Source organism: Letharia lupina (genome assembly GCF_014066315.1).
Source record: "Letharia lupina isolate WasteWater1 chromosome Unknown contig_9, whole genome shotgun sequence".
Lineage (NCBI taxonomy): Eukaryota > Fungi > Ascomycota > Lecanoromycetes > Lecanorales > Parmeliaceae > Letharia > Letharia lupina.
The window spans coordinates 1621010-1642553 of NW_023502978.1; the positions used below are offsets into that span (position 1 = coordinate 1621010).

The 21544-nt window shown below is 50.5% G+C and overlaps 8 protein-coding genes across 8 annotated transcripts; 6 read left to right on the top strand and 2 right to left on the bottom strand.

Moving 5' to 3' along the window:
• Positions 1 to 469: 469 nt before the first annotated feature.
• HO133_010967 (uncharacterized protein) lies at positions 470 to 1795 on the top strand (the record flags this gene model as incomplete). Its single annotated transcript, XM_037301816.1, has 1 exon — positions 470 to 1795. One exon carries the CDS (start codon positions 470 to 472, stop codon positions 1793 to 1795), a length of 1326 nt encoding a protein of 441 aa, XP_037153450.1.
• Positions 1796 to 2219: 424 nt separating this feature from the next.
• On the top strand, positions 2220 to 3048 carry HO133_010968 (uncharacterized protein; the record flags this gene model as incomplete). Its single annotated transcript, XM_037301817.1, has 2 exons — positions 2220 to 2832; positions 2858 to 3048. 2 exons carry the CDS (start codon positions 2220 to 2222, stop codon positions 3046 to 3048), a joined length of 804 nt encoding a protein of 267 aa, XP_037153451.1.
• Positions 3049 to 3595: 547 nt separating this feature from the next.
• On the bottom strand, positions 3596 to 4315 carry HO133_010969 (uncharacterized protein; the record flags this gene model as incomplete). The annotated part of the gene is made up of 3 exons (XM_037301818.1): positions 3596 to 3677; positions 3759 to 3911; positions 4002 to 4315. The coding sequence occupies 3 exons, from the start codon at positions 4313 to 4315 to the stop codon at positions 3596 to 3598; spliced, it is 549 nt and encodes a 182-aa protein (XP_037153452.1).
• A 1127-nt stretch (positions 4316 to 5442) lies between these two features.
• On the bottom strand, positions 5443 to 7942 carry HO133_010970 (uncharacterized protein; the record flags this gene model as incomplete). Its single annotated transcript, XM_037301819.1, has 2 exons — positions 5443 to 7305; positions 7355 to 7942. The coding sequence occupies 2 exons, from the start codon at positions 7940 to 7942 to the stop codon at positions 5443 to 5445; spliced, it is 2451 nt and encodes an 816-aa protein (XP_037153453.1).
• Positions 7943 to 8203: 261 nt separating this feature from the next.
• HO133_010971 (uncharacterized protein) lies at positions 8204 to 9185 on the top strand (the record flags this gene model as incomplete). The annotated part of the gene is made up of 3 exons (XM_037301820.1): positions 8204 to 8338; positions 8400 to 8524; positions 8588 to 9185. 3 exons carry the CDS (start codon positions 8204 to 8206, stop codon positions 9183 to 9185), a joined length of 858 nt encoding a protein of 285 aa, XP_037153454.1.
• A 1065-nt stretch (positions 9186 to 10250) lies between these two features.
• Positions 10251 to 14629, top strand: HO133_010972 (uncharacterized protein; the record flags this gene model as incomplete). Its single annotated transcript, XM_037301821.1, has 11 exons — positions 10251 to 10694; positions 10745 to 10769; positions 10848 to 10857; positions 10923 to 10991; positions 11684 to 11728; positions 11779 to 11907; positions 11963 to 11990; positions 12044 to 12441; positions 12490 to 12533; positions 12723 to 13635; positions 13789 to 14629. The coding sequence occupies 11 exons, from the start codon at positions 10251 to 10253 to the stop codon at positions 14627 to 14629; spliced, it is 2946 nt and encodes a 981-aa protein (XP_037153455.1).
• Positions 14630 to 16956: 2327 nt separating this feature from the next.
• On the top strand, positions 16957 to 17781 carry HO133_010973 (uncharacterized protein; the record flags this gene model as incomplete). The annotated part of the gene is made up of 4 exons (XM_037301822.1): positions 16957 to 16967; positions 17176 to 17349; positions 17408 to 17482; positions 17544 to 17781. The coding sequence occupies 4 exons, from the start codon at positions 16957 to 16959 to the stop codon at positions 17779 to 17781; spliced, it is 498 nt and encodes a 165-aa protein (XP_037153456.1).
• Positions 17782 to 18730: 949 nt separating this feature from the next.
• HO133_010974 (uncharacterized protein) lies at positions 18731 to 21159 on the top strand (the record flags this gene model as incomplete). Its single annotated transcript, XM_037301823.1, has 2 exons — positions 18731 to 20737; positions 20809 to 21159. The coding sequence occupies 2 exons, from the start codon at positions 18731 to 18733 to the stop codon at positions 21157 to 21159; spliced, it is 2358 nt and encodes a 785-aa protein (XP_037153457.1).
• Positions 21160 to 21544: the final 385 nt, after the last annotated feature.

Genomic DNA, 21544 nt, shown 5'->3' on the forward strand with positions numbered 1-21544 from the left:
GTATTTTCGTGGACTCTTGCCAAGTGAGGGCGGACTGATCTAAAACACGGCTGGTGACGGGTAGTGTTTTGTCCAAATAGACGGTTCATCCGTAAGCATTCATTCCAGCTCACGTGCAGCATTGACACCCCCGGATGGTGATGAGCGTAAAGTAAGCCTGAGGTATTTATGGATCCTTCCATCCGCCTGACGGGCATTCTGAGTGGCAAGAGCCTTTGCAGCAGCTCCTTCCTGTACAACGGTAAGTATCCTCCACGAAAACACCAACCTTCTTTCCTTACTTCCTCCATCATCATTTCGCTCTAAGACGAATGTCCGTTCATTCTATGTGAACTCTACCTAGCCTCAACATCCAACAGAGACAATTTTCCCAATACCTATTCCGTCAGTCGCTTCCAAGTTGGAGGGCAAAGTCGTTGCATCCACTGCACTGGCTTTGCACCAAGCCCCAAGCTAATCCCAAAATAAGATGTGTACTCAGAACCATAATAGGCAATACTCAGGCGACGGGCCCCAGTGCCTCCCATTTCCTCCGGAGATCCTTGTGCAAGTCATTGGTCTTCTTAACAAAGCTTGCGATAGAAGGAGTGCCAGACTGGTGTGCAAAGGCTTTGCACAAGCTGGCCTACCGTCGCTTACGCATACGGTCAACCTCTCTGTCCCCAGCGGTCTTCTAGACAGGACTCGAGCGATCGCGGAGCATCCGGTTGTCGGCAAGTACATAATCCAGATGGTCTGCAGTGGCACGCAGCTACTTAGCGACGAGGTGAATTATGGCAACATCCAGAATTTGCATGGGCCGACGACGCGTCAGACCGAGCTTTCAGTGCCATTGCCAGTCGTCTATGAACAGTTGTTGTCAAGAGATGAGAAAGGGAAGAGAATCACTCATTGTCAAAGGGCGCAGGCCATTTTCCTTCTTGCTCTCCAACGGTTCGTGAATCTCAAGCGCATTACATTCACGGAGGTTCCACTCGCCGAAGAGAATCAAGATCTGGTCCGTCCGCAGTGGCCACGCGTTGCAAATGGTGGAGACCGGTGGGAGCCCGCCTCGCCGTATCAAATGTTTGCCGTGGGCATCCGATTGTTGTATACACAAGGCACCAATCTAGAACAACTCAGGATTGTAGGCTCAAGCTATGCCCTACGGGACAGGATATTCTCCGATGCTTCCCAGACATATTACGGTCACATGCTCAACGTCTTTCGCAAGCTTCACTGTTTCGAATTATCCGTGATTGTACCGGATGTCACTGTGGAGTATGACCCACAAGCTCTGACTTACGGCGGTCTCGGAGGCCTTTTGACACAAGCGACATCTATAGAGACATTGAAGATGGCAAGCTCCTATTGGCCAGGGCCACCGGACGAGGATGACTGCCCACCATCGTTAGACGTTCCAATGGTTTTCCAAAGCTACACCTGGTCACACCTCAGGCATCTAGGCCTGCGTGGCTTCTTGATGATAGGCCATGAAGACCTCATGGGCTTCTTCGATCGTCACGGAGCAACACTCGAGAGCGTCGAGCTGATGGTCATGAGGATCCTGCATCACCCCGACCCTCAGGATACCATATGCGAAGCTTGGAAGCATCTGTTCAATGGACTGCGATGCCGTGGGATCAGTCTCCAGACACTCAGGTTGTCCCTTCTGCAAGACTGCTACGACTTGAAAGGTCACTTCTCTGAGCCTGACGATCCTGCCTATCATGGCAAGAAGATGCTCAAGTACCTCCTCCAAGGGGGCATAAATCCATTGGAACCTGTCTTTCCTGTCACTGACTTGATGGCTTGAGACCTTCTTTTGCAGGTAAGCTGCAGACGCATCCAAGGCGTCGTGGCAATCGTGGACGGGAAATGATGTGTGAGAAGGCTGTCGAAAACGATTGGCACTTGTGGTGCTCGAAGTAGAACTGACTTTCTGTATCACATATACTTGATCAGATTTGTTATTGAAAATCAGTAGATCAGTAGCCTTCATAGACTTATTATCATCAAATTACCTTGATTACCCAATCAAAGTTCTTGGGATCGGACCTCGTGAATTTCAGTCTGTTTGCAGCGTCAAGAATACAACAGTAAAGATATTCCAAGAACCTTTATCCCCATCCAACCTTCCCACCATCCGCCCCAATAACACCGGACACGGCGAATAAATCGGGATCCACCCACTCTACTTCTCCCTATCGCGCACGGCCATCCTTCTCCCCTCGATCAGAATGACCGCCAACGTGCGCGAGCCCCAACCCGTCCCTTCACGCTCCCCTTCCCCACCGGAGGACATAGCCGCAGCAATGGGCTTCTCCTCCTTCGGCGCGAAACCCAACCCCCCGAAGAAGAAACGCAGACTAGCCGATCCGAACAGCGAGGGAAGCGGAAGCAACAACACGCCCCTGGGCGTGAGGACACGAACACCGGCCGGGCAGCAGGCGAAGGAAGACGTCGGGCGAGATCGGGGCCAATCGACCGAGATGGGCGTGGGAGGGGCGCAGGGTCAGGAACGGAGGCCACCCCAGGAGGAATGGACCGGCCTGGCGAACCCGGACCCCCTCGCCGCCGCGGCCCTCGACGAAACGGCCGGCATGCTGCTCGAAACGGGCCGGTTGCCGCGGTATCTCGACTGGGATGAGGGTCGTGTCGAGGGTGGGCGGCGTGATGATGGAAAGTGGCGGGTTGGAGGGGATGCGGGGGAGGGGATGAGGAGGCAGGGGAAGAGAGGGGACGGGGAGTGGGATTGGCAGGCGTTGAGGCGGGGGGTGGTGGTGGATGAGAGGGGGGATGTGGCGTTTTACGATGGGAGTTTTGTGGAGGATCCTTGGAGGGGTTTGGGTGGTGGGATGGGGGAGGGGAGGTGAAGGGCTGGGAGAAGGCTGGGGGGGGGGCGGTTGGGGCTACGTTGTGGGCATGGTTTCGGTGGGTGAGAAGGGGGTGGGTCGGCCAGATACGAAAAGGACTGCAAAGGGAGAAGGCGGATGGGCAGGTCTAAGACTAGGAGTGTGGGCGAAAGTTCTATTGGACGGCGTTATGGTAGATACCCTAGCGATATGACGCCTAGCTGATTGCTTATGCAGGACGGATGTAAGACTTGTAGGGCGTAGCGGCACTCTGTGTGGAGATGCTCGGGTCTCAGAAAAGCGAGGAGATATTCTCCTCTAAGCGTAGCTCCTCAAACTCTGAAAACAAAATACGTCTCGAAGAGCACAAGCGTCAACCAAAAAGACTGCATTAGTCTATGGACACGACCTCACTATCGCCGAGACGTTGCACCCCCACTGCCGCTGCTCCCCCTCCCCGGATTTTCCAGACCACGAGGAGAACCGAAGTGGGTTCCCTGCAGAATACATGCGTTCGAAGCCAGCAAATCACAGTTCCAGCTGTTCCCAACGAGAAGACTAACAGCCGCGCGTCAGGGGTGCCTGTAAAACGTTGCAAGAACGTTGAAAAAGCGGCAAGAGACCAAGGGTGCTGCGGCAGGGCAAAATACTAGCGAGCATATTTCAACGACATGTCACCCCCTTTTCACATATACAGTCGCAAATCACCCATGAAAGAAGAAATAAAACGATGTCGATGGATTAAATGGAAGACATATTGTTTAGTGCTCTGGTGATGGATATCGCTGGCTGGCTCGGGCGTATTGTTTGGGGTATTTTCGCTCAGTCTTGGTCTTGAGTGTACTAGGACGGTGTCAGTTTCCCATTGGCAGGGTAGTAAAAATCCATGATGATGAAGATTTGCGAAGAGAAGTCTTTGCTCACTTTACGCGTTTCTGAGTCCAGTCAAGGTCCTTCTTCACCTCTTTTGCGGCCTTCATGCCGTCTGTGAAATTGGCACGAGAGTTTTTCAGCCGGCGCTGAGCAAATTCTTGCAACTCGAGAAGCTCGCGATTCTTAGCATTCAGTTCGCCGGACCTGTGGAGTCTCAGCAAATGTACGTGAAGAGCTCCGCTCTCGTCCTTTGCAACAAGACACAAAGCAAACATTGACCGCAGAATTACTTACGTCTGCGCCTGTCGTGCCAAACTTCTATCCAGCGGCATAGGGCTCACAGTCGTGCTTAGTTTGTCATTGAGTAATTCAACGAGATCGATGCCAGAAGATGCGCCGTCGCCGTATTCGCTGCTGTTGCTGCCGGAGTCGGATGTCAAGGATGGCACAGCTGAGGTGTTGGCGCTGGAGCCACGTTGTGGTGGCGAAATGGCAACACGACCGTATGGCGCTGGGTAGGCGACTGGAAGCTTGGAGGCCGGCTTTCCAGGCATGGCGACAGGTCGAGAGTAAGTTGGAGCTTGGTAGCGGGTTTGAGTAACAGGCATGTCGGCGAGAGTGAGGTAGATATATACGTAAGGTTGGGTTTGGAAGATAGAATTAAACAATGATGACGTGTTGGGGTATAGTGATGTGGTGAAGTGCTTGTGTGGAAAGGGGTCAAGCCTTAGAGGTAAGCAAGGACAGGTGCAGGAGGCGAGGTCAAGCCGGCTTTCTGCTATAGGTTTAGATTGAAATGGGAGAGAAGGAGATGAGGGAAATATGATGAAGAAGAAGAAAGGAACATAGGAAAACGGGGCCATGCCCTCCCTTTTGTACCCACCTCGACTCCCTCTTCATCGGCCAATGCGAGAGGCAAGCTGATAGCCACCATGACCCATAAGACTCTGACCCCGCTTCGATAGAGTGCAAGAGACATTTTTGGAGTCTGACTAGCCCGTAAACCTTCTCCACGGATCCTGGCTCTGGCCTGTAAGATGGTTCGGAGACCCTCCAAGGCGAGCAAATTCCGGAACCGGATCCCTTGCTGCTTGAAAAGTTTGAAAGGTCTGGCTTCTTCTAGGCGCGGCAATTGGTGCGATTGCCCCAAAAGCACGCTCCTTTAGTTGGATTTTGCACTGGTGTGGGTTACGTATTGATAGCGTTGCAGGTCTTGATTGATGAAGGATGCTACGACCGCACTGCGTGGCAGGCGATCTGTGCACCTTTCTGAAATCGCTTGGAAAAGTCCGAGACGCTACTATGTAGCTTTACGCAAGAAAGAGGCATATACGCCGAGTGTCTGGAATGTCCAATGAGCGTCATGTCTGAGATGCGTTGTCCCTTCGGGCTCTGCCTATGACATTGGGTAGCCGTACATCCTCCGGTGAGGCCTTGTCTCTGGTCATTGCGGCAGGTGGACACGAAAAATGCCTCGTACCTGCCGAGTACTTAGACAGCTGCCGCGTGACATTGTCATGCAAGGTATGTAACCGCAGGCTGTGTCCAACAATGCCATAACGTTGCTGCCTTCTGGTAGGCTATGGACTGTCGTTGGCGCGGACCCTGCAGTTGCCCGGACGGACATCCCATAGGGCTGAACGCAATGCACACATCATTTATCTTGACCGCTCACTCGATTTCTTACAACATTTGTGAATTGAGACTTGTCATGGAGATTGCATCTATTGGTTGTCTATGAATAATCCATCTGAGCTTTAGCTCTGGCCATAGTCTGGGCAAAACGCCCTTCTCTGTCCCGATCTTGCTTTGCCGTCTCAATGCCAAGCAAAATCTTCTTGATACCAACGCCCACAGATTCGCTCCGTGTTATCTCGCGAAGCTCTTGGATCGCACGATCTGGGTTCCCGAACACGCCTGACTGCTTCATGATGAAGGAGAGTTCAGCGTGGCCCATGACGTTCGGCACAGCGATGTCTGAATCGAAGGACGTGAACACGTCTAATTGTTGTAGAACGGACCTTTCTCCTGTTGTTGCAAGAACTAGAAGTCTCCTACCCTTTGGTGGTTCCTTCTTGAGGAGGACCATAAGCGCTTGGAGTACGCCGTTACTAAATCGTGGACCAATCGGCACCCACTCCACAATCCGCTCAATATTGTCTATCAGGACCACACTCAGGGGACTCTTGTAGGCATCATCAAAAATGCGACGCATATGCTCAATCTTCATCGACTCGTTAAATCCGACCATATTGTCTGGACTGCACATCTTGATAAGAGGATAGCCACTGTCTAGCGCGATCTTCGCCGCGAGTGCGGTCTTACCCGATCCTGGCGGGCCATACAGGATAGTTGAGAATAACGGAGTACTCTCTGGCTCTTGTACTTGCTTGACGATGAGACTCGCCTCGTTCAAGATACCATCAATAGCCTCCGAGAAGCGGATGATACCACCACGAAGGCACCGTTGCATTTCGTCTTCTGAGACACCAAAAGCAGGCTTGACATCGTCAAACGCGTGCTTAAAATCGTCGCGGTTAACAGTCATCTTGTCAACGTCGTCGGAGACGCCAGCAAGAGTGCCAACCTTAACATGCCGGTTCAGAGCAAAAGAGGTCGCACTTCGGACCAGACCACTGATCTCGGCACCACTGAAGTTCTTAGTCAAATGAGCAAGCTCCTCTAGATTGACATCAGGATCTAGATTACCACTTTCCCTCATCTTAGAGGTGTGGATCTTCAAAATTTGAACTCGACCATACTCATCTGGCAAGGAGATTTCCATATGCACCTCCAACCGGCCAGGTCGAAGCAGGGCATCATCTATCATATCCATTCGATTGGTCATTCCGATAAGTAGGATATTGTTGAGTTGGTCGACACCGTCAAGTTTCGAGAGCAGCTGATTGACAACACTGTCCCCAACGCCTGTACCTCCACCTGCACCACTACCTCTCTGCTTGCAAACCGCATCAAGCTCATCAAATATGATGATGTGCAAACCACTCTCATCTCCTTTCTCCTTGTACTCCTTTTCGGCGTCTGCGAAGAGCTTTCGAATGTTCTCCTCGGATTGGCCCACGTATTTGTTCAGGACTTCCGGTCCATTGATGACTTTCGGCTCTCGAGCGTTTAGCATTTTGCCTATCCTCCGAGCAATTAACGTTTTCCCCGTCCCTGGAGGACCAAATAGCAATATGCCTTTGACATGCTGGATGCCCATTGACTCAATCAGCCCGGGTGGGAAGATGCGGGAGGCAAACGCTCTTCGGAAGATAGCACTGAATTCTTTATCTAACCCACCGATTCCCATGTCTTCGAACTTGAAGTCGGGGGTAAAGATGGCATTAGCAGCAGGTCTTCGTTTGGAGGCCTTCAAATTCAACCTGGATTTGGCATCTTTGAAGAAATTCATTTGACTCTGGCGTGTAAGAATTCCACGGCTGCGGACATCGGACATACTAGGCTCAGATCCAGCTGAAGGCTTTTCCACGGAGAGGTCGACAAGTTGAATGGCCTTGACGACAACAAGTAGTTTAAGACTCTTGTAGTCCATGAGGACTCGTTGACCGGGCGCAAGGACTTGGTTTTCGTACTTCTACACATCGTTAGCCAAATTAATCTTTCATCCTGTCCCATTTTCATACCCTAGTAAAGTATTGTTGTAATTCATCCTGATCATAAGGGTCCTCTGTCTCCCTTTTAGTCGCAAAGCTGATTTCCGCATCTAAAGACCCAAGATAGCGAGGGCCACCCTCTTGAAACGGGTCATACTTCTTGACGTACACTGTATCCTGGAGGCTGATCTGCGCCCAGGTTCTCTGAATGTCCGAGAGACTGATATGTCCTTGGGCGAAGCCATCAGACGTTCTTGCGGTGCAGACATAGAGGTCATTGAGGATGACATAGAAATCTGAGCTGACTTGAGATGGAGGAAAATCGAAAGGCGAAACAGCGACTAGGTTCCCGTATGTGTAACTCTCTTCTGGGGACTTTGTCGGTTGTAGCTGCCATGTCTGGCCTCCTGACCCTTGTCTCGACTGTCCTCGAGAGTATTCGTGCTTGTCTGGTGGTGCGCCATCGTAGTAGGGTCTCTGGCTGTTTGCTGGTGGACGGCCGTGGGGACCGCCATATCGATCAGAGCTGCCCGGGGGTATTCGACTGTAAGGGCCCGAAGGCTGCTGTTGGGAGGGGGGTTGACTGGGAGGAGTTGGTCGAGGGTTACGGCCGAACATGTTGGCTTATTCTTCCGGACCAAATCTGGATAGGTTCATTATGAGGGAATTATCCCAAGCTTAAGTCTCATATGGCTGCCTGGTCTGTGATGAAAGCCTCAGGGAAGGTGTCTTCTTGAGAATGACAACAACGGCCAAATGCTCAGCTGCGGCCTTGGCGCCGAGAAGCGCCAAGGTTCAATTTTCTGTTGCACTCCGAGTTCGCTGTACCATTTCATCACAGGCGCAAATATCCAAATCATCAGGGGCACCACCACCACCATGCTGTACTTGATCGGACTTGGATTGGCTGATGAGACCGATGTCACAGTCAAAGGCCTTGAGCTGATCAAAAAGGCAGAAAGAGTGTATCTCGAAGCATACACAAGTATCCTGTTGGTAGACATAGCGAACCTGGTAAATCCCCTTTTCAACACATACAGCCTTATAGACCTGACGCTGAAGTTTTTCACAGTAGGAAGCATACTATGGCCGTCCTATTATCGTGGCAGACCGCGAGATGGTCGAATCTGCAAGTGACGAGATACTAGCAGGAGCCGATACCTCAGATGTCGCTTTCTTGGTGGTCGGAGACCCTTTTGGGTACGAGGGTCACGCCATGATCCCAGGATCGTAATTTCGCGAGGCTAATCAATGACTACATAGAGCCACCACCCACACCGACCTCGTCCTCCGAGCTAGAGAACTCCAGATCCCGGTACGAAGCGTCCATAATGCCTCTATAATGTCCGCGATCGGAGCTACAGGACTTCAACTCTACAATTTTGGCCAGACTGTCAGCATGGTCTTCTTCACAGACACCTGGAAGCCTTCTTCATTCTACGATCGACTGAAAGAGAACCAGCAAATAGGCCTGCATAGTCTTTTACTCCTAGACATCAAGGTCAAAGAGCAATCGCTAGCGAATCTTGCCAGAGGCCGAAAGATCTACGAGCCGCCTCGGTTCATGACCGTCGCCGAATGCGCAAGTCAGATGCTCGAGACAGAGGAAGAGCGGGGGGAAGGCGTATGTGGGCCTCAGAATTTGGCTGTTGGTGTGGCTAGGGTTGGCGCTTGGAATCAGAAGATGGCTGCTGGGACGCTGAAGCAATTGAGTGGCATAGACCTTGGGGCTCCTCTGCATAGCTTGGTATTATTGGGAAAGAAAACACACTATCTGGAAAGGGACTTCGTTCGAGACTTTGCGGTCAAGCAGGACGTGTTTGATACTGTATGGAGCGAGCTATACGAAGGGAAGCAGTGACCAAGGCAATCGGTCGGCGCGGGTGGAGTCGTCGTTGGGTTGCTGGAGGCGGCGTCAGAGGATTTCAGGCAGTTGAAGGATCCAGGTCGTCTGTAGAATCATATTGAATGCCTCAATTGTTACTTAACCAGAGCTTCTGTAGAGGTAATTGCCGCCATTGAGGGGTTGCTTCTGACAACATGCGGGAACCCCTCGGAAACTTTAGGCCGCTGATCCCGAAGTAGCTTCACTAGGTATAAATGTAGCTGCACTGCAGATTTCCTTTTCACCCTGCTTCACCATTCCTCTTTTCGCAACCCCTCTTCCTTTACCATCCCTACCTCACTCCATATCATCCATTCGCAAATCCTGATATTCATGCATGCTACTGCCACAGCTTCCGGCAAGGCACAGATTTAGATACCTCTCCTTCCATTGCAATGTATTTAGCAAGTGGAGCTTGCTGCATGGGATTGCTCCAATTGGCAAGATCCCGCGTCTAAAGGCCGACATGTCTTCATTCCATTTTTAAATTTGTAGCAGTTCACTAGTATTCTCCGAAAGAATCAGCATCTATATCACACCTGTGTTTTACCTCAGTCACTGTTTGCTTTGTCCCAGTATATTGCACCGGCGGCTACTTTGTGTTTACATGTGTGTGTGTGTGTGTGTGTGTGTGTATGAGCCAGTAATCGACTTCTAATAGCGTCCGGAAGCACTGGTTTTTGGTGGTTCTTCAAAACTAGGACACTGCATTGGAAGGTCCAGCTCTGTTCCAGAGATCATACTGGGTGAATATCTACGGTTAGTTCGAGTCGTGATTCAGCGTTTGAATTGTGAACAGCTGTGGGTACACGACGGTTAATGGCTTTGCACATTCACGTGGTACATAGATACAAAAAAATCTTGCCCATGGTCTTTGGATAGCGGACACACTTCCACACATCACAGCGTCTTGGTGAATACAATCTCACGTCTTTCATTAGGCATCCACAAACACCACGACCCATAGTCTACTTGACGATCATCCATCCTACTTCTGACATCTCGAAACCTACATCACGACTGTTAGCGCGACCCTTCCAAATGCCTATCTACCTTATTCACGGATTTCGTTGGCAGCGCAACCAAGGTCATCATGGCATCGGTCCCTACATCATTATGAACAATGTCCTCGATGCTGCCGTCAACTACACAATGACTGAGAGCAGCTCTGCTGCTCTTATCGAGAGCCTCCGCGCTCAACATCCAGACATCATGGCTCAGCTGCCAAATATCCGCTTGGTCGAACAAGGCAGCCTCGAAAACGGCACCCAACCATACGCCTACCTGTGCGACACGGTTGTTGAGCACGATCTCAGTATTGATCTTACCGGCCGGCTGCAGCCGAGCGCAGGATCACAGTGGAATGCAATGTCCGACTTGATCGACGTTTTGGCACCTGGGGCGAGACTTGGGTGGTATGTGGTGCACAACGATGATCCGTTCCGCGGTGGGAATCCTCCAGTGGCCTACAAAGATACAGAGCAGGTTCGTGATTGCTACCCAATTGCTTTGATCACATGCTGATTGAACGCCAGGCGCGTGCTGGAAGCGGCGAGAGGGGTGGGAAGAAGGGTGGACTCAAGGGATTCTTCGGCGGAAAGAAAGGGGTAAAGACCTGAGCATAGGCGGATCACACAGTCCATAATAGGTACGGCTTCACGGGCTCATTACCAGTGCAACAGGGTACAATGTGCTCTACTGACCATATGCAAGTCGCCCGCCTCGGCCTGTACGTGGGGAACAGGCCGGTGATGACAGAGATGCTTATGGAGGCTTTGAGCAGTATTGGTGGGGATATCATAACGCTGTGATTATCAAAGTGATAAGATAGCCTCTGACAGAATATCAAACCGCCCAAAAATCTGGAGACGCTTTCTCATTAAACTGACGGTCTATATATGGGCGAAGGGTCTTGAAATGTGGCGGTTTCCCCCTTTCTCAAGCTTGTTGCTTGTGGCAATGACCGAACACATGCACTTTTAACATGCTGTTCCACGGCCGTTGAGATGTCGATTGGAGCGCTCCAAGACATTCCATTGGCAAGTGACATAATCGACGTACGAGTAGGTAGGTACCTGCCAAGCTAACAGTCTGTAGCCCCCATCCACGTCTGCAGCCCCACTTTCGTTTCCCCGCCTTTTGCCTTTTCTCCGCATATCGTCACTCTGCACAAATACTTAGTACACAATTCGAGTCTAGAGTATGGAAGAGTTTGTGCTTCGCCCTAATGCATGACCGAGAAGTGACGACGAATAATTTCACGATCGACAAAGCATTGGAAGCCACGAGCAAATTTGAGCTGCCGAACCACCAAATGGATGCAGCTAGAGGTTTACCACATCCCAAGCCCCGTGCGATAGAGTATAAAAATATGGAGTACCCCTCAGCAGCTCAGTCAGATCTTTCCGTTGAGCTTTTCAATGTCATTGGCATCCAACTATGCGTGCAGCTACTCTTATCGCGGCTTCGGCCAGCCTCGCGTTTGGTCAACTCGACGTAACAGCTAAGGACTCCAATGGGTGAGCGACGTTTGAATTGAGCTGTACCTTCAACGCTGATCAGACTTTAGAAATACTCTTCCAGTCTACTCTCCCTCACGCCCTCCAGCTATTCCTCTTGCCGTCCGTTCTCCATATACCAGCGCATGGAGTTCTACTTCGAATAATGGCACATTGAATACCAATGGTGTGATATTCTGGTACGGGACAACACTGAATGCGCTTGGAGTGGCATAAAGAGACTGACCACGGTAGGCCAGGTACTCCTCTCGGCTGGGAAGGGGTGAGTAACTAGAGTACGCTGGTGTTTGAGATCAAGAGCTTAGTATCTCATAGATTGTTACTGTCGATGGGACTTCCTACGAATACCTTGGGACTGGCTCATCGACCCTTCCTACACTGCCAAATCTGAAGCCCGCTATCCCCTTGACTGTCAGCTATGACTCACAATACTCCAACTTCACGTTTGGTGCTGGTCCCATGGAGATCACGGCCAGTTTCCTATCGTCTGTTTTACCAAAAGATCTCTGCCGGACAAGCATTCCACTAAGCTATTTGACAACTTCTGTAAGGTCTACAGACAATGACAGTCACAGTGTGCAATTCTACAGCGATGTCAATGCAGCCTGGGTGGCCTACGAGAACAATGTCACTACGCAGTGGACTTTCTATGAAGGGTCTACCCCGGCGAATGGAAGCATCAATGCCACGAATCAATCTTCGATATACAGTTGGTAGGTATCACCGACTGGAAACTCTTGACCCACACTAACTAGATTCAGGTTTGTCTCTTTAGAGAACGCGTATGAGTTCGCTGAGGAGTATGGTACGTCTTTTCGGAGTCCATGTTTCCGCTTTCGGACAATTTTGAGTCTTGACTCTCGAATCATGTTCCAAGCCTCGATAGAACCTCCCGAACAGGCAATGCTAACTGCGAAATTATAATTCAGACAAACCTCTATGTATGTGTACCTCTTGCTTTGAAGCCTAAAGATTCTTACGACCAAAATCTCAGGGGGCAACTTGAGCTACTCTACGTCGTCCAATTTCTCAGGATCAACCAATTTCAGCTACCAGAGTGGATATTCGAGCAATCTCCAATACCAGTATGTCATGAAGCATTCATTGCAAGACTTCGTTGATCCCGGCTATCGGCCTTTTGGCACGCGAGATCCTGCTTTTGCCTTTGCGCATGATTTTGGAACCGTTTCTTCGGCTTCCGTGATGTACACAATTGGAGAGGTTCAACAACCTACGATCCGATATCTCACTTCCCAAGGTGTCGAGTCGTTGCAACCGTGGTGGACACAATGCTATGGCGATATCTTCCAGATGATCAATTTCCATTTTAACGATTTTTCTACGACCCAGCAATTGGCTTCCAGATTTGAAGTCCAGCTCAAGGCAGACGTGGATTCGTACTATAGAGCGAACATGGCTATGGTTTACAGCAATAGCACCATCGGTCCACTTCCCTTTTACTCTAACGGGTCTCAAACCTACACCAATAGCACCGACCAGTACGGAGATCGATACATCTTTGACCCAAACAACATGTACGGTTTCTTGAATCCTTACAACTTCAGCGGAGTCCCCATTCCGGATATTGAAGAAGCCCAGGCATATTACTCTATTGTTGCCCTGTCAACTCGACAAATCATGGGAGCCTACGTTTTGACCGTACCCCCTTCTGGTGGCTGCTCGAACGGTGGTGTGAACGTGTCAGAGCCACTGTTCTTCCAGAAAGAGATATCTTCAGACGGAAACGTCAACACTGTCGACGTCCTTTACCCAGCTATGCCATTTTTCCTATATGCGAATCCAGAGCTACTTCGATACAGTCTCGAGCCTTTGTTCCAGAATCAGGAGAGTGGGTTCTATCCTAACGGCTACAGTATGCATGACTTGGGCACGAACTTCCCCAACGCGTGAGTGCACCTTTCCGAGCATTTCCCTCCAATCGATGCCATAGTTTAGTCCTAAGACATGTCTCGAGAGCAAATGTTCACAAAGCTTCCCAATCTCGTTTTGTAACTCAATTTTCTGCCTCAAAGAAGTCATACTGACTCCGAAATGTGCAGGACTGGACATGTGGAGGGCAATGATGAGTACATGCCAGTCGAAGAAAGTGGGAACATGATCCTCATGACCTATGCCTACTACAAGTTCTCTGGAAACTCGGCATTCGTCCAGCAACATTATGCGAAACTCCAACAATTCGCTTCATACCTGATTGAATACTCGCTACTTCCGGGCCTTCAGGTCAGCACTGACGACTTCGCCGGCGCGCTGGTCAACCAAACCAACCTAGCAATCAAAGGCATTGTCGGCATTCAAGCTATGTCTTTCATATCCACCTTAGCTAATGACTCGTTCGGCTCCCAAAACTATAGCACAACGGCCAGAAGCTTCTATAGCCAATGGGAAGGTTTTGCCATCGATCCTTCAGAGAAGCATACCATGCTCGCCTACCAATGGCGCTCAACCTACAGTCTTCTCTATAACACCTACCCAGACGTGCTCCTCGATCTGAATCTCATTCCGAACTCGCTCTACGACATGCAATCAACCTATTACCCTACTGTCAGTCAAGTATTCGGCATCCCCCTCGACAGCCGCCACAGCTACACCAAGAGCGACGAGTCCATGTGGACAGCTGCAACTTGCACGCCTGAGACCAGGAGATTGTTCGTTAACGCTCTGGGCTATTGGCTCAACGAGACCACGACGCAATACGCATTTACCGATCTGTACGATACAATTGATATGGGCGCGTATCCTGTGAGTCCGAATCCGGTGACTTTCATCGCGAGACCCGTTGCCGGTGGGCATTTCTCGTTGCTGGCGCTGGAGAGAAAGGGGCAGCTGGGGGTCTTGGGAACGGGATTTGGAACTAGCGAGAATTCCACGACATTGCCTTGATAAAAGCCTGAAAAGTCTACCTTCACGTAGTGTCACCCGAAACATGTAAGGAATTAATAATGCTGAGTCCACTCATTTGGAAAAGTCGACAAAACTTCTGACCGTTCACAAACTTTGGCTTCATTAGATGCGACTGTCAAATCAGATGCATACTGGAGTGTTTATCATGGCACTTTCTTCAGCGCACACGGTATGATGCCTTCGAAGGAGGGCTTTGGCCAGGTATGGGTCCACTTTCTCTAGCCTAAATAACCAAGATGTTTCAGGTATTTAGGGATTTGACACCAGGCTCGGGCCGCGTATCTGTACTTAGCTTCGATCCGCAGCTCATCCCTATCTTTCTCTGGACCCATAACCACGGTGACATGGACTCGCGCTCGGCATGTGCTGTGTGCGCTGATGTGGTCGATTTGCTTCAGTTACCCAGTTCTATCTCTACTCCTGGTCCTCTTTCCTCGAGGAGGTCCAACGGGAACTGGTCATTTGCAAACATTGTTGCGATCAGTGTCTGGGCGCCTTGTCCGGCGGAATTTGTGAATCTCAAATGAAGTAAGCGGTTCCCTCTGTTCTGCGCCAACCGGGCTAGTGTTGTGGGTGCAGATGATATTGTCAACGGGACCGCAATGTGAACTGGCGCCCTCTCTGACTGTTGGGCCGAAATTGAATGCCGGTTCTGGTAGCCCTTGATCTGCTGTTGCTGATATAAATCTGTTTGAATATCAAGCGTATTCGGGCATGGGAGTATCTTTTAACGAATGATCAGTTCCTCCAGCAATCAGAGTTTGGAGGGTTGATCACCACTTTTGGAGGAAATACTGGAACATCGAATGGACTGCGGGCTACTATTTGGTGGAATGACTAGACCGCAGACTCCCCATGGAGTACTGGCTCTCACGGTCGGGTAAAGGTCTTTCTCTAGTATGAGCGTACCTGCGACGTGCATGAATCTGCTCGCATCTTCCTCCCATCAAATCTCACGGATCCAACTTAGGAAGTCACATCGGTCATACGTGGGTTGTTTTGGGAATCTACGCCACGCCATTATTACTCGAGAAGATGGCTATTTACGGAAATTCGACGTATCTTTCGGGCATGATCGAAGCGTCTTGCCGCCGCAATGCTCCGTTGTTAGGGTTGCCTAGTGCCCACCCAATTGCTGGTAGGAATATCGGATGCTACGAATCGCACCATGTCTTGAGATTTTTCTGTCCATGACCATTGACTGGCCATCGATGCTCCCTGCTGCGCCCTACAACACTAAAGTGCGATGATCTGAGATTGACTTAGAGTTCAGGGCAAGACAAAATGACGAAATTTATACGCCGCACGAGCCTCGAATAAAACCCAACACCAAAGTTTCATGTAATCTTATCAACAAGCTTAAAACAACAGCAGCCGACTCGAAAAGCGATGATCTGTAACAGGCATATTATCCAGTCTCCGATGTTCACATCTTAAGGAAAGCAACTATATGAAAAAGCTGCAGAAACTCCAACCTGAGGCTGAACATTGGTGTCTGCTGACTACTGAAAACTTTCGCCATCCTCTTTTGATTTCCAAGTATCAAAGCAGCAACGTTAGAGGACCGAGATCGCTATGAAAAGCAGTCGTTATCTTTTTCTTCGCCGTGTGCGCCACGAACGAAGGGTGTTTCGATCTGAGACCTCAGCCTCAACACGCCTTATTGGCGCACGTAGGTGGCCTCAAAGGCCACGGACGACATCCTACCGACGTCATATCATGCAGGAACAGGACCTCATGGCCCCATGGGATCAGTTCAGTGTTTCGCATGCATACGAGCCTCTTCTTGTCCACGCGTCGAGCACAGCCATTTTGGGGGTCCGGCAATGAACGAGATGCATATCCAGCTACTGCGTCTCACCATGCGATGGGAAAGGTACCAACCTGACCTACCACTGTAGGTGACTACAATCTGATAGAATAGAACATGGAGCCAACCAACTACGACTCTGCCTTGAGTGGCTCTACTGCCTGAGAAAGCCAATGTAGAAATTCGGGGGCTCTGACTGCAACATGTAACGCTTTATGTCTGAGCAAGGCCTTGGAGGTGCGTGCTTTGCCTTGTCTTCTATCGATATCTGCTATGATCTGCTCTTTGACTACAAGTGTGTTCCAAGTACCGCGTCCCCAAGTCAGCCTCGTATTGCTGTAGCGTGTTGTTTCATCACATGTTATACTTCCAATTGCTGTTCCCCAGTCTCCAAGGACTCGTATACCATTGGGGCTATGGCTGGTCGGTGACGAGGTGAATATGACTTAGCGATTCCGACACGGTCCAGCGATTTTTGATCGAGTATAAGACAGACATGCTGGACGCGTAAGTCAGACATTATTCCACCATACCTATCGACTTGGACTCCCGTATTGCAACCAAGACACACAGCGATCCTCTCTCGCTCGAGCTATCCCCCAAAAACCATACCAAATAGAACCATCCATTCACAATGCTCCAAAACTTCATCATCCCCCTTGCCTTCGCGGGTGTAGCATTCGCTAGTGTCATGCCCGTTGGCTACTGCCCTCAGCCAACAACCACCTACACCGCTAGTGCCGCCCCCTTCCTACTATGGTCCTCCTGTCCTCGACACAGATGTCGCTTCGTGCAAATCGACCGATACCACAACATGCGCTCTTGGGGTCAGCGCATCTACCAGCGCTGGCTACACCATTACTATGGGTGGTGGACTGACACTCGATCTGTGAGTTGCATAATTTCGAAAGTGATGTGTGAGCGAGGCCAGCACTGACAACGAACAGGCCTAAAATCGGCTCAATAGCTTTCACCCCTTCAGTGAGCTACTCTTACACAACGACAGAGGGGACCAGTGACGGGTACGATTTCCTTTCCCTCATCCCAGACCTTGATTGGTGAATACTGGCTAATATTTCTCAGTGTGAATTGTCCCGAGGGAGGCTATACCTGTGGCATGACCTCCGTTACACCATGGCAAACTATCACGGATAACCAGCATAGCTGTGGTGGCGGCGGATGGCCGGCTTGCAAGCCTTGTGGTGACGATGCTTATTCCATTAGAGTCCCGGCGCAAACAGCTGAGATCAGCTGGGCGGCTTGCATCGCTAGTGATTCGCTGAATCAGAAGACCGGCCCGAATTTGGAGAAGTGTCCGTAAAGGCAAGAAGAGCTGTGTTGGAATGTGGCGATGCGTTTGAGTGCATGAGTGCACGAGTGCGGTGTTGTGGTGCATGATATGTACTCGTACTTGAAAATTGTTTACTCGTTCATGTGATCTCGTTCATCTTCTGATCTAAAGACTGCATGATGCTGGCTTGGTCCCAAATTTCCATGAAGTCATTCGAAAACGTTGGAATGCCAGCCATCGGTGTTTTTAAGGTAGAAGCACGCTGAACATCTCTGTTAGCTCTATACTGAGTCCAGGCCGCCTTGACCGTCTGTCAATTGAGCCATTCGACAGTCTGCAGGTCTTTCAAGACGGAGGCGTTTCATCCAAATGGGGCCTTTGCACTGCTCGACAAGCCGGCTGACATTGATCGGAGGTGTATTGAATGGCAATTGGAATGCAAGTATGAAGTATTTAAAGGGGTTCAGAACTTGTGAGCTAGGAGTTTCACGTGCTGGAGAAGGTCTGAGGGTCAGGACTGTATAATAAAGTCCAGTATGCAGACTTGATGCAGCATTAGTAAGCCAAGAGATGTCATAGCCACTCAAGCAGACAAAGGTGGCAGTCTTGGGTAAAGGCCACTTCATCTGCCGCCAAGCACAGGGTATCAAAGCGCAAGTATTTGCTGTTGTAATTGTGGAAAAGGTTCATACAGGGCAATTAGTAAATCAATCGTCTGTAGTGTGTATGTTCTGACGACTCAGATAGGTAAAGTACATTTAAGACGAGGGGGATGTTTGCAACTGCAACTGCAACTGCCTCTTTCGAGACTTGATGCGAGTAGCTGCGGAAACCTTGATTTGCGAACGCATCAATACTTTACCCGGACCTGAATGAACTCTGACCATTACACGAGGCCATGAAACTCACCTGCGGAATCTATTCATCCCTCCAAGCACCTGATGTCGCTCGAGAAAGATGAGCCTCCTAATGCGCCGCAATGAAGCACGCGCCTCTCTCCCCGAGGCCGCCCAGCCGAGAAAGTCTGAAAGCTATTTCCTACAACGATACCATTGCTGCTAAACCTCCCATACCCATTACTGTCGCTACACCTCCCTCAAGATCATCTCATACCGCATTCAATGGCCTCCGACGGCCCAAGACCTCCAATCAGCGCCTTTCCCCTCAAGCTGCGCGGTTGAGAGTACAGGATGATGCCAGGAGAGACTCGGGTCTGGCGCCCTCGAGTTCTACCACAAGAGATAGTCGAACGACATTGGGAACAGATATTGAGTCGACGACCAGCATGAAACGTTCGCCAAGCATTCCAAGTTTCTCGGCGAATGAAGCGGCCCCTTCTCCCACACCAAATACTACAGGAGATGAGGAATCAAGATCAAAGGAGCAGACGGAGCGTCCTGCAATACCGCAGTTACCATTCATGAGCATACTGACGGAGATACCGTCTGGGAGTTTCGAGGACTTCACGTTACCTGGGCAGGTGGAGTTCTCAAAGAGAGGGAGCATGCTGATAGGAGGCAAGAAGGCGAACAAAGGGCATGGCCGCGTTGTCAGTAATGGACGAGTGATTGGCAGTCGGAGGACGTTGAGCAAAGATTTACTGTCCCCACCGCCATGTCTACCTACGAGGGTGCTATCCGCAAATGACGAAACCCTCTCCTACAAGGTCCGGTCAATGTACGAGGGCGGAGCGGAAGAGGACTTTAGTTGCGCGGCTGGAGTGCACGACAAGATGGGCCACGGGCCAATCGAAGTGCAAAAATCAAGTATACGGCAGGTGTCAAACTTGTCTCTAGGTCCGGCAAATACGCCACAGATCACTATGAACGGTGAATCGGCCCACAGAGTACTTTCTCAGGCAACGACCAACACGAGCAAGAGAAGTAGTGCGATCATCCGAGAAGCCAACGAATTAGCGGGTGGGATTGAGGATTGGGAGGATCTGAATGGCGGAGACGTTGATCGTTACGGATTCATCGTTCCACGCAAACCATCTTCGCAAGCCTCATCCCTGAACTCCAGCCAAGCGAGATCGCCAGAACCCCCCCGTATACAGCGTATGTGTACGCTCCTGCAAATTGCTTCAGACGCCCCGAGAAGACAACGCAGTACGATCAGGGGCAAGAAGACACCATCGGCTCAAAGCCCAGCGCGCTCTGCGGCAATGCCTTCGTCGTCGACACCTGTGTCCAGGATTGTCCGTCCAAAGTCTTCACAGAGCTCATATCGGACCACAACCGGCAACCAGTCCAGAACTCGCTCTGCTGCAAACAGGCTTCCTTACAACAAGGACAGGAGATGCGTGGACGAAGCAGGCGACATGCTCACACTTCCTCCTGGGCTGGCAGACATTGCAGAGGACGAAGAAGACAGCAAAATGGCAGACGATCTGAAGCGACGCGAATGGGAGAGAGAGGAGAAATGGAGGAAGATGGCTAAGATTGACAGGAACAAGAATGGTGGTGGCATGGTCTTCGAATTCGACACTAAGAGTCCCAAGGTCATCGAAAGGACGTGGAAAGGTATACCAGACCGATGGCGCGCAACGGCATGGCGTGCATTCCTGACCGCTAGTGCTAAGAAGCGGCGAGGTAGCCCAAGCGACGACGAGCTCATCGCTGTCTTCAATAAGTTACTGACTCAAAGTTCTCCGGATGATGTACAAATCGACATCGATGTTCCCCGGACAATCAATGGCCACATCATGTTCAGACGGCGCTATCGAGGAGGGCAACGCTTGCTCTTCAGAGTCTTACACTGCCTCTCCATCTACTTCCCAGATACAGGCTACGTACAAGGCATGGCTGCCCTAGCAGCTACTCTTCTCTGCTATTTCGACGAGGAAATCACATTTGTCATGCTCGTGCGCCTGTGGCAGCTTCGAGGTCTGGAGCGTCTATACCAGTCCGGCTTCGAAGGTTTAATGCAAGCGCTTGAAGAGTTTGAGAGAGATTGGCTCGGAAAGGGGGAGGTGGCAGCGAAGTTGGTGAGTCTGCGCCATCTACCAAACGCGAAAGAGTGATCTTTGAATGGGTTTGACTAATGGGCTCGCAATAGGACGAATACAACATCTCCCCTACCGCCTACGGCACCCGCTGGTACCTCACCCTCTTCAACTACTCCATCCCTTTCCCCGCCCAACTCCGCGTCTGGGATGTCTTCATGCTTCTCGGCGACCCTGACCCATCTGCCTCTCTCTCACCCTCCCCATCATCCTTCAACGGCGGCCTCGACGTCCTCCATGCCGTCTCAGCCGCACTAATCGACGGTACGCGGGAAATACTATTAGAGTCTGATTTCGAAAACGCTATGAAAGTGCTTACAAGCTGGATACCGGTGAAAGACGAAGAAATGTTGATGCGGGTTGCGAGGGTGGAGTGGAAGACCAAGAGGAGGAAGAAGCCGTGAACATCTTCCACGGCCTCTGCTAATGCCATGGTAAGAGGAGGAAAACGCGATGAACGTCTTTTGGGCTGCTGTTTGCTTGCGACCGGTGCTGCGGACGCTTTTGAACCTACCTCGCTTGGCTTGGGAAACGTTGCTTGGTTGCAACTTAGTATGATACCCCACATATCGCATATTTTCTTCGGTTGCTTTGGGAAATTCTTTTATCGCTTCGGGAATTGGGGGCGTACATAGTGGTATGAAATTGGGCAACATCTCTAGCAGGATGAGTGGGAGGAAGATGGATGGAATGTCTGGAATGTCTATCAGTTTAGACAGCTTTATAGTCAATAATGCCTAATTAAACAGTTTGCTTCAGGCTTTGACATCATCCTTTGTCGTGGCTTAC